Genomic DNA, 17973 nt, shown 5'->3' with positions numbered 1-17973 from the left:
TGTTCAGGGAGCTGAGGCATACACTGTACGTGCGCTAAGGGTGAACAAGGAGGCCTATGTATGAGGAATCTGTGAGGGGGTAGAGCATCACCTGTGGTCAAGTGATTCTCATCCTCCTTGCAGGGGAATTCATGTATTGCGTTCATCCAAGCCCATCCCTCGGTATACTGCATTTAGAGCAGAGGGTGGAGAGCTCTTGACAGAGGAGTCCGAAGTGAAGGCCCGCTGGGCCGGTTACTTTGAGCGGCTGCATGAGTTTGTTCCACCACCGGTTGAGTTGGATGTCAGGGGAGTTACTATCCCTATTGCTGACCCTCCAATCAACTGGGATCCACCTTCATTTGTGGAAACACAGCTGTGGTGAACTGGTTGAATTGGCTTAAAGCCCCTGGCATCTTGGGCATCCATGCTGAACTTCTCAAGGCTGGTGTAAATGCTGCACTCGTGTCTTTGCATGCAGTTCTGTGCTCTGCCTGGAACACAGGCATCATTACAACTAGCTGGAAGAGGGGCCTTATTGTCCCTCTCTGGAAAGGGAAGGGTGATTTCCAGGACTGCAACAACTACAGAGGGGTGACGCTGCTCTCAGTGCCGCGAAAGTCTTTGCGATAGGGTTTGCAACCATCTGCTTGAGCACCAGTGCCCAGAGCAGTCAGGCTTTACACCAAAGAGTTCAATAATTGACCGTATTATTGCCATTTGGGGTCTCACTGAACGCAGACGAGAGTTTCATCAGGGGCTGCTTGCAGCCTATGTTGATCTCTGTAAAGTGTTCGATTCAGTGAATCGGGATGCCCTCTGGAGGATTATTCGTCTTTGTGGGGTGGCACCAAAACTGATCAATCTGATGTCTGAACTATACTCTGGTACTGAGAGTGCTGTGAAATGTGGTGATACCATCTCTGACTTAATTCCAGTTGTAACTGGAGTTCTTCTGGGGTGTGTGCTGGCCCCCACACTTTTCAGTGCTTGGATGGACTGGATTCTGGGGAGGATGTTTGAGAGATCAAGCTGCGGTGCATCGTTTGGGAATGTCAAGATCTCTGACCTTGATTTCGCAGATGATGCGGTCATCTTTGCGAAGACTTTGGAGATCCTTTTGGGGGCCCTCGAGGTGTTGAATGAGGAGTTTGAGCCACTATTATTATGGGTTTCCTGGATCAAAACTAATATCCAGGCTTTCACGGACATCTTGGATGCTGCTCTCTTCTCTGTATCTGTTTGTGGTGAGGATGTTGAGGTCATGGAGAGATTCACTTACCTTGGCCGTGATATTCATGTCTGCTGTCTGTGAGCCAGAGGTCAATAGACGTCTGGGTCGGGCCTGGGGAGTCATGGATTCACTGGATAATGGTGTGTAGTGCTGCCGGTACCTGTGCAGGAGGAGGAAAGTCTGAGTCTTCATGTCCTCGGTGCTTCCAGTCTTGCTCTACGTATGTGAGACTTGGACTCTGACCAGGGGTCTGACATGGAGACTTAATTCCTTTGGTACCAGCTCTCTTCAGAGAATCCTTGGCTATCACTGATAAGACTTTGTGTCCATTGAGCAGTTGCCGAGAGAGATTCAAATGAGATTTGTTACCTGCATAGTCCATGAGTGTTAGTTGCGGCTGTATGGACATGTGGCTTATTTTCTTGACTCTAATGCTGCTCACCAGATTCTCTCAGTCATGGAGCCTCGTATGTGGTCGGTTAGTGGGCCGAGCACATGCCTTGTGGTTGCAGCAGGGTGATCAGCATCTCAAGGAGATGGAGATGGGCCAGGCTTCTGCCTAGGGGATGACCAGATGGAGGCCCCTGGAGTCCCGGCAGAAAGTGGACGCAGCGACGCATTGCTCTGTCGCATACTCCCATACCTGACCTTACCTGGTCTGAAGCTGCCATGTTTTTTGGCCTGCTCAATCATACCTTGACTTGGAACAGGATGCACTGATTTCTTAACGATAAAGTTTTTTGTTTTTTCACTTTCCACACTCATATTATCGAATGTCTGTTAAACATAGCTTTTTTGATCTTTTAAGGATATTTCTTTTAATATTTTTCAATTTTGAGGATAGGATATCGTCCGGCCTAAATAAGTGTATAAATGTGGAATGAAATCTGATAATTTGAAGAAATAAGGAGTCTCATAACTAAAGCCGATATACCTATTTATTTACTTTCAGCAAGCAACGCTATGGTCCGTCGTTCTCCATATATACACAAGAAAATGTGAAATTTCCAAAGCATTGAACTTATTTTTTTATATTCTGTTTGGAGAATTACATTGGGTGAACAAAAGATTGAGGAATGTTCAAAATAAACCAGCTTCATTGAGCTGTATGACTTGAACTCACGCTCCGTCCCCCAGAGGGACTGCTTATCCATAACGTCTGCCAGATCTGTGTCAATATTTTTGGAGGTTTCACCAGGTGCTCTCCAAGGAATCAAAGCAAATCTGGTGAAAAACTGTTATTTTAGAATACAATTAAAACGATTGCGAGGACCGCGAACCGATGTACCACTTAACGCGTGCACAGATGAGCAGGCAACGTGATGGATTAATTTAAACTTGGTGATATTTTCAGGGTGGTTCTACATTTTGTGGATAAAGTCATTATTTTGAATGAATTCATTTAATTCCTTTAACTGTTGCGGGCGCGGTGAAGACCGGCTTTAAAGTTTAAGGGATCCTATATGGTATGCAGCCATAGCCTGGCCAGCCGTTCCTTATCAACCATTTAATTGGAGTGCTTGCTTGAGTGCTTAAGCCAATTGACGAGTGCCCTCCATTCGATAGCAGTACGGTTCATGTTCCGATCGGGATGTACAGTCGGCAGTTGCTACAAGGTAGAGGTACGTTATTTACAAAGGTTATTTGTTTCTGTTTGTGAGTTTCAAAGCAAAATATATTTGATAACGCCCGATTTCTGAGCCATTTTGCCATATTAACGTGTTTTCTAAATTACAGAGCCAAATTTTTTTCTACCTGTCACATGACGATTGGCATCTGTCTGTAAAGATTAATGTTTCTGCACATCTCCCTGAAACATCTATAATGCAACGTTGTTTTCATAATTTATGCATTGAAATTCCCCCAAAACAAGGGTGAAAGCTACTCAAGGTTTTTGGGTTGTATACAGTACATACTGTTGTCATTAATCACACTGACTCCAATCTGCTGATTCCTGAAGAAATGCCGATATCAGCTAAGCACTAATACAGTGTGTGTGTGTGTGTGTGTGTGTGTGTGTGTGTGTGTGTGTGTGTGTGTGTGTGTGTGTGTGTGTGTGTGTGTGTGTGTGTGTGTGTGTGTGTGTGTGTGTGTGTGTGTGTTCATAAAGCATAACATTTTCTCTCTGCTAACTCCCCTCCCCCCACCCATCTATCTCTATCTCTATCTGTCTCTGGAAAGGAGTTTGTCTCCAGATGGGTGTTTATCTCCGGACACGTTTGAATGGGAGTTTGCCTTTGGACACCTCCAGACGGTGTTTATCTCCAGACGCGCCCAGGCGGTGATTGTCTCGGGTTGTGTGTGGGCAGTGTTTGTCTCCTGACACGAGTTTGTCTCCAGACGTGTTCGGATGGGAGTTGGTCTCCAGACAGGAATTTGTCTCTGGACGGCTTGGTTTGAGACACGTCCGGGTTGTGTTTGTCTCTGAACGTGTCCAGGCGCTGTTTTTGTCTGGAAGGGTGTTCGTCTCCGAATGTGTTGTCTGGACGGGAGTTTGTCTCTGGACATGTCCGAGCAGTGTTCCTCTCTGGGCAGTGTTCGTCTCCGGACGTGTCCGGCAGTGTTTGTCTCTGGGCGGTATTTGTTTCCAGACTGCATTTATCTCCAGACATATTTGGACAGCGTTTGTCTCCAGGCGGTATTTATAGTATTACTGGCAGAAAATGGATTCGAGACATTATTTTGTTTCCATCTTCACTGTTATTCTCTGCAGAAGCATTTTGATGAGACAGTATGAATCGTAATTAATGCTCCACTGCTCCCTCCCTCTCCCTTCCTCCCTCCCTCCTCATAATTAACACTCCCTCCCTCCTTGCTCCCCCACCCCTCTTTGCTCCCCCTTCCTCCTCTCTCTTTCTCCCTCCCCCTCCTCACTCTCCCCCCTTTCTCTCTACCCCACCCCCCACTCTTCTCATATTCCCGTCAGTGAAGCAACGAGTGGTATTTGCTATTATATATATATATAATATCGTTTATGTTTTGCTCGCGTCGTTGCATGCAGTTTTGTGCTCTGCCTGGAACACAGGCATCATCCCAACTGACTGGAAGAGGGGCCTTGTTGTCCCTCTCTGGAAAGGGAAGGGTGATCGCCAAGACTGCAACAACTACCGAGGGGTGACGCTGCTCTCAGTGCCGGGCAAGGTCTTTGCTCGGATAATTCTTGATAGGGTTCGCCACCATCTGCTTGAGCACCAGCGTCCAGAGCAGTCAGGCTTTACACCAAAGAGGTCAACGATTGACCGTATCCTTGCTCTTCGTGTCCTCACTGAACGCAGACGAGAGTTTCGGCAGGGGCTGCTTGCAGCCTATGTTGATCTCTGTAAAGCGTTCGATTCAGTGAATCGGGATGTCCTCTGGAGGATTCTTGGTCTTCGTGGGGTGCCACCGAAACTGATCGATCTGATGTCTGAACTCTACTCTGGTACTGAGAGTGCTGTGAAGTGTGGTGGTACCGCCTCTGACTTATTTCCAGTTGTTACTGGAGTTCGTCAGGGATGTGTACTTGCCCCCACACTTTTCAGCACTTGTATGGACTGGATTTTTGGGAGGATGTCGGAGAGATCAAGTTGCGGTGCATCGTTTGGCAATGTCAAGATCTCGGACCTTGATTTTGCAGATGATGCAGTCATCTTTGCGGAGACTTTAGACATCCTCTTGGGGGCCCTCGAGGTGCTGAATGAGGAGTCGGAGCCGTTGGGATTACGGATTTCTTGGGTCAAAACAAAGATCCAGGCTTTCGGTGACATCTTGGATGCTGCTGTCCTGTCTGTGTCTGTTTGTGGTGAGGATGTTGAGGTCGTGGATAGATTCACTTACCTTGGCAGTGATATTCATGTCTCCGCAGGTTGTGAGCCGGAGGTCAATAGACGTCTGGGTCGGGCCTGGGGAGTCATGGATTCACTGGATCATGGGGTGTGGTGCTGCCGGTACCTGTGCGGGAGGACGAAAGTCCGAGTCTTCAGGTCCTTGGTACTTCCAGTCTTGCTCTATGGGTGCGAGACTTGGACTTTGACCAAGGATCTGAGACGGAGACTTAATTCCTTTGGTACCAGGTCTCTTCGGAGAATCCTTGGCTATCGCTGGTCGGATTTTGTGTCCAACGAGCGGTTGCTGAGAGAGACTCGGATGAGATTTGTTACCTGCATAGTCCGTGAGCGTCAGCTGCGGCTGTATGGACATGTGGCTCGTTTTCCTGACGCTGATCCTGCTCACCAGATTCTCTCAGCGAGGGAGTCTCATGAGTGGAGGAGGCCAGTGGGCCGACCACGTGCCTCATGGTTGCAGCAGGTTGACCATCATCTCAAGGAGATGGGGATGGGCCTGGCATCTGCCTGGGGGATGGCCAGACGGAGGCCCCCGGAGTACCGGCGGAAAGTGGACGCAGCGACGCGCTGTTCTGGCACATGCTCCCATACCTGACCTGACCTGATATATATATACATATACATTTATACATATACATTTATACACACACATGTATATGTGTACAGCATCTGTCACGTGTTGTGTTGTCACTGAACTACTCCCTCAAACTTTTGTGAAATTGTACCAAATTTCCAGGCTGCACCGACCTCTCCCAAGTGTATGTCCTCAGGGTATTTTTTTTATTTTGAAATTTTTTGAAAAAAAACACTTTCTTCAAAACTAAATTCTTAACTAAAATTGCTTACACAAATGTATTATCACAAATTTTGGAAATAAATTTACAAATGTGATTCATGATGGAGGTGGTTGGTCGTTCGTTATGGCTGTTAATGGTGAAGGTACGTGAGTTTGGGTTGTAGTCCAATGGTGTGGTGATTTTTATAAAGGTGTTGTGGTGGTGTATGAAATTCTGCAACGTTGGGGTTTGAGTCTGGTGAAGTCCGAGGTGTAACATATGTTGGATAATGGCGCGTGATTTGAATGGGAAATGGCGCATGTATGCAAATGAATGGACCCTGTTGCTATGACCTGTGGTGCAGGTGCATGCATGCGTGAAGGACAGTCATGTACAGAAAAGCAAAGTACTGTAAATAATGAAATATGGGGAAAGAAGGGGAAAAAAAATCGCGACCTAAAGCCCACGCAACACATATTGTCCCATAAACTCAGACACATAAGGGAAGGGTTATATAAAACGAATACTAATGAAATACCCGTCTCCGGACCACAAAATGTTGTGTGCCATTGCCTGGTTTCACAGAACCAGAACTATATATATATATATATATATATATATATATATATATATATATATATATATATATATATATATATATATATATATATATATATATATATATATATATATCTGATTGGTCATTCGTTCCAATTATGGGTAAGAGATGTGATTGGGTCTTGCTATTTATATGTTAACTGCTATGGGAATTGCACGTGATACATGCTCAGGCGTCTCGGTGGTGCACGTTTCTGTCTATGCCAGTGGCATATCAAGACCTTGGCATGATGGGGGACAAAATCCTGCCAAATTACATATGTCAGCAAGGAAGCATACATCACATGTTTATTTGGCCAGATGTTACCCTTATTGGTCTCAACCATGAACCACCTAGGCTGGGGCAAAATGAAATCATTCTGGAATGAGTACATTAATTTTTCTGTCTATCTAAATTTTTATGTCTGATCAATCTAAATATTATTATATGGCATTATTTCTACATCAAATATCAACTTTGAACTGACCTTAACATGAACTCTTTGCACCTTTTGTGTATTCTGGCAAAGCTGTTAATCACCAATGAGTAATGTACTCTTGATGCAAGATCCCCTTTTTTACACTGAGCAATGCCAGACCAGAAATCCATCTCAAGTCATTGCGGAGCAAACATGATTCTTCATCAGTTTGACCCTGCTGAATGATCGCTCAGCTGTAGCTGTAGCTGTAGCTGTAGCTGTAGCTGTAGCTGTAACTGTAACTGAAGAAATCGGCAGTGTCCCTATGATGCGATCATCTTGTAAGATTGGCATAAATGCACTCTAATGTGTTCTTGATTATTAATTTAAAGATGCCTTGTGTGTATTTGTTGCTTCAATACTATCAGTATCATTTCCTCGTTGGTACAGTTTTCAAAAGTTTTTGTATCCAGCCAGGAGTTGGTCTGCTTTTGCTCTGACAAAGGATAAGATCTCAAACGACTTCACTTTTATTCACAGCTGATAAATTACCATTTAAGATATTTTATTTCTTGCTAAACGGTAGCTGTGGAACATCCACACAATGTAAAATGTGACTTGAAGTCCTCAATCCCCCACCCCCCCCTCCCCGCCAAACTACTTATTGAAATCCTAGTGGGGTAATTGATTAGTGAGAGCTGATTGGTTATTCCCTCCAATTAGGGTGAGAGATGTGATTGGGTCTCATTATTTGTGTGTGTATGTATGTATGTACGTATGTGTATATATATTATTTTCTTATTATACTGCAATCTACTAACTCTTTCATGAGACATCTGAATTTTTAATATTCCATAATTTAAAGGATATGAGGGATGTATTCAAAGACAGTTTTTCTTGGGTTGGCTTGGTTCTTGGGTTTTGTAAATTTAGTCTTTGTGCAACACGACTGATAGGTGACCGCAATAAAAAAACTTATCTGATATATTTTGCTCTAACCTCACTCACCTGAAGGGCTGGTCGGATAGCCTAGACGTACGCACACTCGACAACGATTTGTTTCGCCTGGGTTTTAATCCCGGACAAGCTCTCAACTGTCATGCCGGTGTTTCACAGGCAGGGTGATTCATTATTTCCATCCCTGTCCCTCGGATGGACGTTAAACTGCGTGTCCCATCTGCTGACAATAGTTGGTGTATGTTGAAGTTCCCACGGTGTCCTTCGTGAAAACGAGGCGAGTTGTCTCCAACACCATAAACGAGTTACAAATTCCTGCTCTAATTACCACTGGGAAGGCAAACGCAAACCACTCAATGTAATCCTTGCCGTGGAGCTGCGTTGGCAGCACTGAACTTGCCTTCAGGCAGAACACCAGAAAAAAAATAAAAACCCTAACTTAACTTGCAAATGTGGGTCTTTGGGTGTCATAAAAACTTGGATAATTTTTGGTTCACTTAAATATTTAGTTGGTTTGTCTGATCATATTTCAAAAATTCTGCAGATTATTACTCTGGTATTCCAGAAGAATTCCAAAACTGTGAGCCATTCTGTGTATTGTGTAGTTTTTTTATTGTACAGGTATCATTTGCTATTATCTTACGTTCTGCCTATGAAGGCACTATCATATGCTTCTGGGTTCACAAGGTCCACATCTTTCATGAGCACCAGCTCAGACCTTGTCAGAAAAGCTCGATCATTCTTTTCTTTTTATTAATTACTTATACAGTACTTATCTGTTGAAAAATATAAAAATACACTTGGCATTTATTGGACAATTGTGAGTGTCTCATTTGTATAGCTTTTTCAGCACCCCATGTACAATTGCACACATTTTTTTAATCCATTTTAGCTCATGTCAGACAGGATGGTGCAAACTGAGTATATTCTTGGATCGGTGCTTCACAAGTAGAGCGTTGCTTCACAAAGAGCACCATCCATCGGATGGACATTAAGCTCAGTGTCCTGTCTGCTAACATTAGTTGGTGGATGTTAAATATCCCACAAAGTCTTTTGCGAAAGGGAGGTGAGACATCACCGATATCCTGAACAAATTATGTACAAATTTCATGTACAAATTCCTGGCACCTTCAATCAAACATCGGGCCTGCATCTGGTTCATGAATTTAGTCGTACTAGTAGTGGTGGTGATGGAAACTCCAAGGGCAAATGTTTCATCTCTTTCACAATGGAGACTCCATTGGAGCTTTGCGCATTCACTGTTTTAAATGCATCTCTTGTCCCATGAATATTATCATGCGAGGACCAAACAAAACGATTGTCACAAAGCCACATTTTATGCCTTTTTATTCTTCCTCTTTAGCCACATCAATGTATTATAATAATCTGCACCTTCGTTCAACATGAAACAGGTTGAAATGTTTCTTCACAAATCCCCATGTACTTTGGTGTCACAATTTACAGGATTTAAGGCTTATATTAAAATTTATTAACTGTAACGACTGATCTTCTTGTGTTTTATTAAATCATGAGGATCAAGGTCAGATGAGTACTTCATACAGAGAAGGGTGAAGGTGGTTTGGACCTCATCAACATGGTGTGTAAGATAACACTGGGCTGCATTTGAAATATCTTTTTCAGAGGTCTAGGTTTTCTCAACGGTTCTCATATGTTTTTTGCATGCTTTATTCAGAAATGTATCTAATTTCACTCAATCAGGTCAAGTTTTTATGCTATCTCAATTTTAAGGGGGAAAAAAAATCAAAATTTTTGTTTTTTTAATTAGCATTTTTTTTATTCAAAATCAGACTTACATTGACAGAAAATGTACAAGCTATACATATAATGACACACAAGTACACTTAATGTGGAAGAAAGTGCCTTCTCAATTACTTTCATTTAAATTTCAGAAAAATATAGATAAATTGTTGTTTCTGGCAACACCCAACTTCTGTCGCTCCAGCAGTCGCTGTTTTCCTTCGTCTTTTTAATGTTGAATTTCACATTAACGTTACTTGTGCGTCATTATATGTATAGTTTGTACATTTTCTGTCAATGTAAGTCTGATTTTGAATTTTTAAAAATGCTAATTAAAAAAACAAAAATTTTGATTATTTTTTTTCCTTAAAATTGAGATAGCATAAAAACTTGACCTGATTGAGCGAAATGAGATACATTTCTAAATTCAGCATGCAAAAAGCATATAGGAACCGTTGAGAAAACCTGGACCTCTAAAATGATGCAGACCAGTGTAATTTGTGAGTGGGGGGCTGTCAATTCCACCATAATTAATAAATAGATGATCTGTCAAGCATTAAATTAAAATTTAAAAATGATGCATTTTTTTAGATAAGTAAAATAAGTTTGGGTTTTGTAAGTTACAAAACTCAAACTGATTTTACTTTTCTTTAACTTCGATTCTTTCTTTTCTTTATCTTTTTATACATTATTTTTCACCACTTCCCGAATCAATGCAATCATAAGACATGTTTTAAACCTCGACTGTAATATTAGGGCAAAACAGAAATACAGGAGAGTAAATTGAAAAATGGACGGCTCTTCTTTATTGGTCGAGGTACTTCATACTTATAGTTGAGATTCATTATGTATTGACAGTGGCATGGAGGTGCTGAGCAAAAAGTGTCATTGAGAGATGAAATGGCCACAAATTACATGGCAGTATGATATGGAACCAGAATGATTGAAGATGAAAGTGTAGTGAAATGTTGACGTAAATAATATCTCCTCTGCTAATGAATCAAAAACAATTGGGAGCACAGATCAGGCAAGGGTAATTGTTTTTACTCCATGGAAGTCGATTATTAACTGTGAATGTAACACCTTTTTTTTCTCTGTCTGTTCCTGGCAGGTCGTACAGAGAGTATGAGGACAGTGGTGAGTGCCAGCCATGTCACAGCGAGTGCCTCCCTCTTAATGGGTCAGCCACCTGTACCGGGCCTGTAAGTATAACGATGAAATCGTCACGATCCAATGTAACGCTGGTGGTCTCCTATGAATTATACTGTGGTTCTTTCTCAAACGGCACAAAAAAGAGATTCAAATCCATCAAAACTGATCATTTGCACGTCTCAGTCGAGCTTTCCCTCCAACAATCGTTCCAGTATTCATTTATCTCTTCTGGCTTCTTTTTTTTTTAACTCTGCATGCTATGGAATAACTTTGCATTATTCAATCCTTTAATTTAGCTCTTAACGAGTCACCTTTCAGCTGAATACTGTGGGTTCAAATCCTTACCTGACTATAAACAGTCACTCTGGTGTTTCTCAGAGAGGGCGTTGCATCAATGAGTGTGGCGTCCATCGGATGATACCAAAGTCAAGGAACCCATCCGACTGACAGCGTTGATTACTAGTGACCGTTGTTAAAGAACCCAAGGAATATTTCACAAAGAGAAGGCCATTGTGCACGAATATTGTACCAAATTCCAATTTCTGCCCTAATTTGCATGGCCACTGCATTTATAGTGGCACAGCCACATCTCAGTTATGATGTAACAAGCAGAGCAAATTCATTATTACATCCTGCTCCAATATGCATTTTCTAAATAAATAAATTTACTCCTCCATAGTCTTGTTCACACAGAAAAATGTTAAATAACCAAGACAAATATCAATGGTGCCACTAACTTATAATAATAGATTTTCAGCATATCAATATAGTGACACAAGTTAATCGTCCAAACAACAGGGATGCCCACCCAACCGATTAATATGGAGAAGTACCGTTTTTATATCAAATCTACCTCTTACAGGCTTACATCACCAATCTACCGTTTCCCCCCCCCTCACCCCCCATTTTAGTCGTCTTTTAACTATGACTGGAAAGAAGTCTGTGTCGGCACCATGGTCTTATGTGGATCTTGATGGCATGTGCAATGCCGCAGCCTGTACAGGGCAAGGATGAACGTCTTCAAACACGTTTAATGTTTCAACTGGAAACCCTCGACTCACTTTAGCAGAAAAAGCAAAACAAAACACAAACGGTTTGACAATCCAAAAGATCCCAAAAGTAAAAACTGGGCAATCTCCGTCACGTTGATTCAAGTTGCAGATTCCCAGTAACACAAAAATTCCCCAAAACCAAACTTTTGAGTTGTCTTAACGCTCGTCATAAATGGGAAATGCTTCCAACACTCTGACCAATATTTGGGGCAACGAACAGGCTGAGCATTGCTTTTCTTCAACATTCATCAAAATCAAAATTCTTTCCATCCATGTTTGTAATTGAAATACTGTATGCATGTTCTGAAAAAATAGTTGTTCAATTGTTTTCACATATCTTTCTTTATGTTCCAACTTTTCCAAACAAAAATGTAAATTGATAAATCCATGTTTAAGATGGTATTATAATCACTTTACCATTTTTTCATTGTTACGACTGTCTTGAACCTTCTTTAAATTCCATAATGCTTCAAACGCTTCTCTTTACCTTTCTCAATTCTGTACTCTTCTAATCTTTTATTGATTTACAATTGCTGGGACATTTCAGTTCATGGGTTTTTTGTTCTCACACATAGACAACAATGTTGAAAGGATTCCACGTTTGGAACAAATTTATTGCTCCTTCATGATTATCAAAGGAAATAAAAATGAAATCAAAGGAGCAACAACAACAGGTAAAATAAAGCAATTAAAGGATAGTCCAGAACCCGCAGCGGCCGTTGTGTTACAGCAAACGTGACAGTTCATTTTGCTTGAACGGCCTGGTAGAGAGTACACAGTATAATTATATGCTATGTCGTTCTTTTTGCCGCTTTGATTGTTTTGATAGATCGACGTTTATGTAACAGTGATCTCATGTGGATAACTTGCGACCTCCTATGGATAACTAGGGTAGTGGACACTAATACATGTGAAGACTGGTGTGGATACTGCACCTCTCCCCTCCCTGTTCCCCCACCCTCTGTCCACCCCCCCCCCCCCTTTCCTGCTCCACTCCTCCCTCTCACCATGGATTCCACTATTCTTTTGCTTCAACATGTTGGCAGCCCTTTACCTCACCACCTCATATGATTGTGCTTGATTGTCAATTATGTGTGCACTTATTCCTCCCCTCATTCCCCTTGTTAGAGTATGAATTCCTCCTTCCTCTGTTGTTTGTCTTCTTTTTTTTTTCTTTCCAGAATATAAGCTCATGTAAAGAATGTGTGTGTATTTCTATATATATATATATATATATATATATATATATATATATATATATATATATATATATATATATATATATATATATATATATATATTATATATTCACGTACGCTATGGATTGCATACGTTGAATGATGATGCAGGTGCACACCCAGACAGTCCCTTCAATAACACTCTCAGAGTTTCTTGTAGGAATTGGATGCTTTCATCATCAGATTCCAGCTTTTCACAATCAGGATATGCTTTGAGAGATGTTTCCAGTACTCTGATGTCATCCCTGATAAGTTTGGCAGTGGTTTGTATTGTCCTCATCTTCTCTGTGTAGGGATCCACCTTCTGCTGACTGTAAACATCTTGGAGGACAACTTTAGCCGTGTTCCTGTGTTTTATGTGTGTGTATACCTTTAGGCCATCCTGCCAGCCCTTTGGCCTGAGGCTTACACAGTGGAAACTAGAATAGCACTCCACCAGGTAGAGCGCATACCTCTGCAAGGCTGAACAGTTTACCTATTGTATCCCACTGATAGGCCAGATCTAGATCTGGACCTTAACCAAAATCAAATCGGCTTGTTTTTGTCACTTAACCAACTCATCCATCTCGTTTTGTCATAGCTTGTCGACAACTTTTTGAAACATCATGCTATATATCGTTTTTGACTCCATCTTTCAGTGGTGAAGAATCACTTTAAAAATCTGAAAATTCTCGTATCTGGATCTTCACCAAAATCGAATTCATTCGTCCTTGTCACACACCCAACCTGTCCACCAAGTGTCGTCCGAATCTGTCAATGTTTTGAGCTATCCTGTTCACAGACAGACAGAGATGAAAACGTAACCTCCGTCCACCTTCAAGTGGTGGAGGTAATGACAAGCCACCACATTCAATCCAGATCCATCCATCCATCGGGACCATACTCTGTGCAGAGCGTTGGTGCTGCCTCAGTAGTCTCCTTGGCTATTGGACACAATCCTGGATAGGTCGACACTCCGACACAGTACACCAGCATGCTGGCACTCATTTTGCCGACCTCGGAAGGATGACAAGCCGAGTTAACCCCACCTGGTATCAATTCAACAGCAAAGTGGGATAAGAGCTCAGGATCTTCGGATCCCAAGCCCACCGCCATAATCATTAAACCAACACCAGGCATCACATTCAATGACCTCACAAATAATTTTGTAAATCCTACTTTTAGTTGTTACTTACTTATTTTACCATAATCCTGCCTAAAAAGGTGCTGAAAAATCATGACAAACTGTAAATCTCTTCAAACCATGCTGTAATTTTCAAGTGCTGCTTTCTTCGTAAGTGGCTGTTATTTTTACTTCCTTTTTGTTTCCAGAGTGATGTTATCATATCATGCACCAAGTCTTTTACCCTAATTATGAACCATGGTTTTTGAATTAAAAAGAATGCTCAACCTGCCAGTTATACCAGTTATGAAGGTACAATGTAGAAATGGCACATTTCCCCAAACCATCTGGATCCCACAACTAATGGCACCAGCAGCCCCCTTTCCCCTCACTCTGAGCTATTTTTCTTCTTTGTCCTATGACCAGGGCCCAACTCACTGCGTACGCTGCGCAAACATGCGTGAACGTGAGGAATGTGTGGAGCGCTGTCCTGTTGCAGTACTCGAACTCTCTGGCGTGCTCATGTCGCGGTACCCAGACATCAACGGATCCTGCCTTCCTTGTCACCCCAACTGCTCCCAAGGGTATCGGTGATACTCCTAGTACAGCAGACCACAATTATTTTTCACCCAAATGAGGATAAGAATTTGTTGCATTATTATTGTAATTTATTACAGTGAAAAAGCAATGATCACGATTTTTAATTACAATTTTTCTTTTACTGTCATCATTGCAATTCCTATTATAATGCATCCGATTATTCACACAAATGATTATTCTGTTCAAGTTATACACCAATATGCTATACTTTATGCAAATAATAATTTGTATAATGGCCATTTTGTCAACACTGAGATTTCTTTTTAATTTGAACAAAATAAAATGAATATGTTTATCCTTCAGTCCTCATGGTCTTTTGCCCACAAGTGCTGCACACTCCATCTCATATTTTGACTCGTATTGTTTCTTCCTTTACCTACTTGTCTTTCTTTTTCACATTATTGTATTGTGTTGTTCACTTATAAAACATATTGTAACCGAGGGAGAGGGAATGTTAAGGGGATGGCGATGCCTACTTGTCCTAATAACTGTCAAAAAATACTTGGTTAGCTCAGTACCTCTTCATATTTGGGGCGAATAATTTCTGGAAAGGGCCAAAACTGTAATGAATTAACAATGAAGTTATAATTGGATGAATAAGGAAAACAGTAACAATGTAGCTTTTTGTCCGGAAAAAGGGGAGATCTCGGATGCCTCCTCCACCTCTTGATCCACTTATAGATTGTACAAATACTTGTGACAATATTAAGTTTCTTTGTATAGCTTTGCTGGAATTCTTCGTTATCTTAATTGTAATGTAAAAATGAAACAGAAGCATTTGGAACGTACATATATATATATATATATATATATATATATATATATATATATATATATATATATATATATATATATATATATATATATATATATATATATATATATATATATATATATATATATATATATATATATATGTCGAAACATGTGGAGTGTGACGAGCACTCCCCCAATACTCATTGGACATAGTCCTACACCTAAGTGTCTGGTGACTCCGTCAAACAGACAAAGATTACATGGTCAACATCAGTTAAATATCTAACAGAGCCACCTATCCAGATTTCAGGTTTATTTGACCTTATCAGGACAGCGTACCAATAAATATGTAACCAATGATGACCATATTTGTCATTTATACATCAGATGCACCTCTTGACTATTATGGTGAGCATCGCTGCGGATTATGTCTCGCACGGTTAAACCGCATAATCCGCAAAGAGCAACCATCTGTCTGCCACCCAGACTATTTCTCCCACGAATGCAAACCCTTCAACCAGAAGGCACGTGATGTGGTCGGCGGGTAAATCAAAACATGTGGAGTGTGACGACCACTCTTCCTCCATATATGTATCCACACACCACACACACACACACACACACACACACACACACACACACACACACACACACACACACACACACACACACACGCAAAATAAATGAGCCGTCAATTTTTTACATTTTTTTGTCATAACTATTTTACGATACATTTTTTTTTAAAGCATCAAAACACCAGATCATGCAGAAATAACTGCACAAATCAGCATGGAATAGGTTGTCCCTTAGCTTTCTTTTAATAATCCAGTCTTTTAGTCAAACTTTCAGAAAGCTTCTTGCACCAAGAAATGTCAATATTGTCCCATTCATGTTTGACAGCTTCCCAAAGTTGATGAGAATTTTCAAATTTCCTTCCAATAATTTGGTGCTGAATATAGGCCCAAAGATTCTCGATGGGGTTCAAATTGAAGCACCTGACCAGGCCAGATCATAAATTTCAGAGACTTTTTCACAAACCACTTTATGGTGGCTTTTGCAGTATAGGCATGGGCATTATCTTGTTGAAAAATGACTTTTGTGCTTTTCTCTCCAGGAAATAACTTTTGGAGGCTGGGAAGTAATCATTTCTTGAATATTTTGTGGTATTGCTTGGCAGTAATTGACGATACACACCTTATCAGCTCACCATCACTAGCAGACGAAAATGCATCCCAGATCGTGATTCCACCTCCTCCATGTTTCACAGTCGTTGAAATGCACTCAGGGTTGAATCTCTCACCAGATCTGTGAAGGAAACATTCTGGGGCATCACTGCAAAGCGCGAATATTGATTCATCACTCCACGGAACTCTGAAACTCGTCTGAATTACAGTTGCCATATCCAGCCAAAAAGTGCAATCTGTCCTCAATGTTTTTCTTCGATAATAGAGGCTTCTTAGCACATCTTCTTGAGGCAAAACCAGCATCAGTCAGCCTTCGTGTGATGGTCCTTCTGGAAACGGTCTTGTTTTCAGCAGTTATAAACTCCCCTGACAGTTTCCATAGGCTCTTCCTTCTTTCCTAAAGAATTAAGAATTTCATTCACCTGTCATCTTTACTTGTAGTGGCTCTAGGCCTGCCAGATCCCTTCTTCCTTGCAGTAGAACCAGTTTTCTGGAATTGTAGACTTGTTCTCCTTATGGCAGGCAGAGAAATAGGGGTTTTCTCCTTATTCAGGAGTTTGTGGATTTCAGAATATGTTTTGACCACTTGATGAAGACGAGCAATTCAATTTTTAATATCCCCATCAGCATGGAACTTCTCTTTCCTTGGTGCTGTGGTGAGGCAGCCCTTGTTGATGAATCCTTTGGAGGCTCTTTCGTTGGAACTCCCCCCCCCACCCTGCACCCCTCCCCATTAGTATTCCCGTCGATGTACCCAAAGTACAAAGTTCAGGCCCTTACCCACGTGTGTTGCAGCCCGCAGTGTCATGTGGCACGTTACCTGCTATGTTACCATATGTATTGTGTGTGTGTGTGTGTGTGTGTGTGTGTGTGTGTGTGTGTGTGTGTGTGTGTGTGTGTGTGTGTGTGTGTGTGTGTGTGTGTGTGTGTGTGTGTGTGTGGGGTCATAGAGCATAACATAACATCACATTATCTTTTATCTCTCTCTCTCTCTCTCTCTCTCTCTCTCTCTCTCTCTCTCTCTCTCTCTCTCTCTCTCTCTCTCTCTCTCTCTCTCTCTCTCTCTCTCTCTCTCTCTCTCTCTCTCTCTCTCTCTCTCTCTCTCTCTCTCTCTCTCTCTCTCTCTCTCTCTCTCTCTCTCTCTCTCTCTCTCTCTCTCTCTCTCTCTCTCTCTCTCTCTCTCTCTCTCTCTCTCTCTCTCTCTCTCTCTCTCTCTCTCTCTCTCTCTCTCTCTCTCTCTTGAGTATATAGCGATGTGAGGTGTTTGTTCCCATCCTGCCCCCTTTCCTCGCTTTCCTCCCCTCCGCCCCCCTCCTTCACCCCCCCTCCTCCTCACTAACCCCTC

At 41.7% G+C, this 17973-nt stretch overlaps 1 protein-coding gene across 6 annotated transcripts in view; it reads left to right on the top strand.

The window, feature by feature from the left end:
* The window catches only part of LOC147014258 (receptor tyrosine-protein kinase erbB-4-like), a 504201-nt gene that overhangs the window by 443990 nt on the left and 42238 nt on the right, over positions 1-17973 (top strand). For all 6 annotated transcript variants that reach the window (XM_085852070.1, XM_085852071.1, XM_085852069.1 and 3 more), the window contains 2 exons: positions 10656-10746; positions 14515-14672. In XM_085852070.1, coding sequence (XP_085708196.1) covers positions 10656-10746; positions 14515-14672 — 249 coding nt within the window. The remainder of the gene's footprint in view (positions 1-10655; positions 10747-14514; positions 14673-17973) is intronic.

This window comes from Eptatretus burgeri, chromosome 13, assembly GCF_056783735.1.
Source record: "Eptatretus burgeri isolate ZD-2024b chromosome 13, Ebu_testis_v1, whole genome shotgun sequence".
NCBI lineage: Eukaryota > Metazoa > Chordata > Myxini > Myxiniformes > Myxinidae > Eptatretus > Eptatretus burgeri.
Note: the sequence above shows the minus strand (reverse complement) of the source record. Positions and strands in the feature narration are given on the sequence as shown.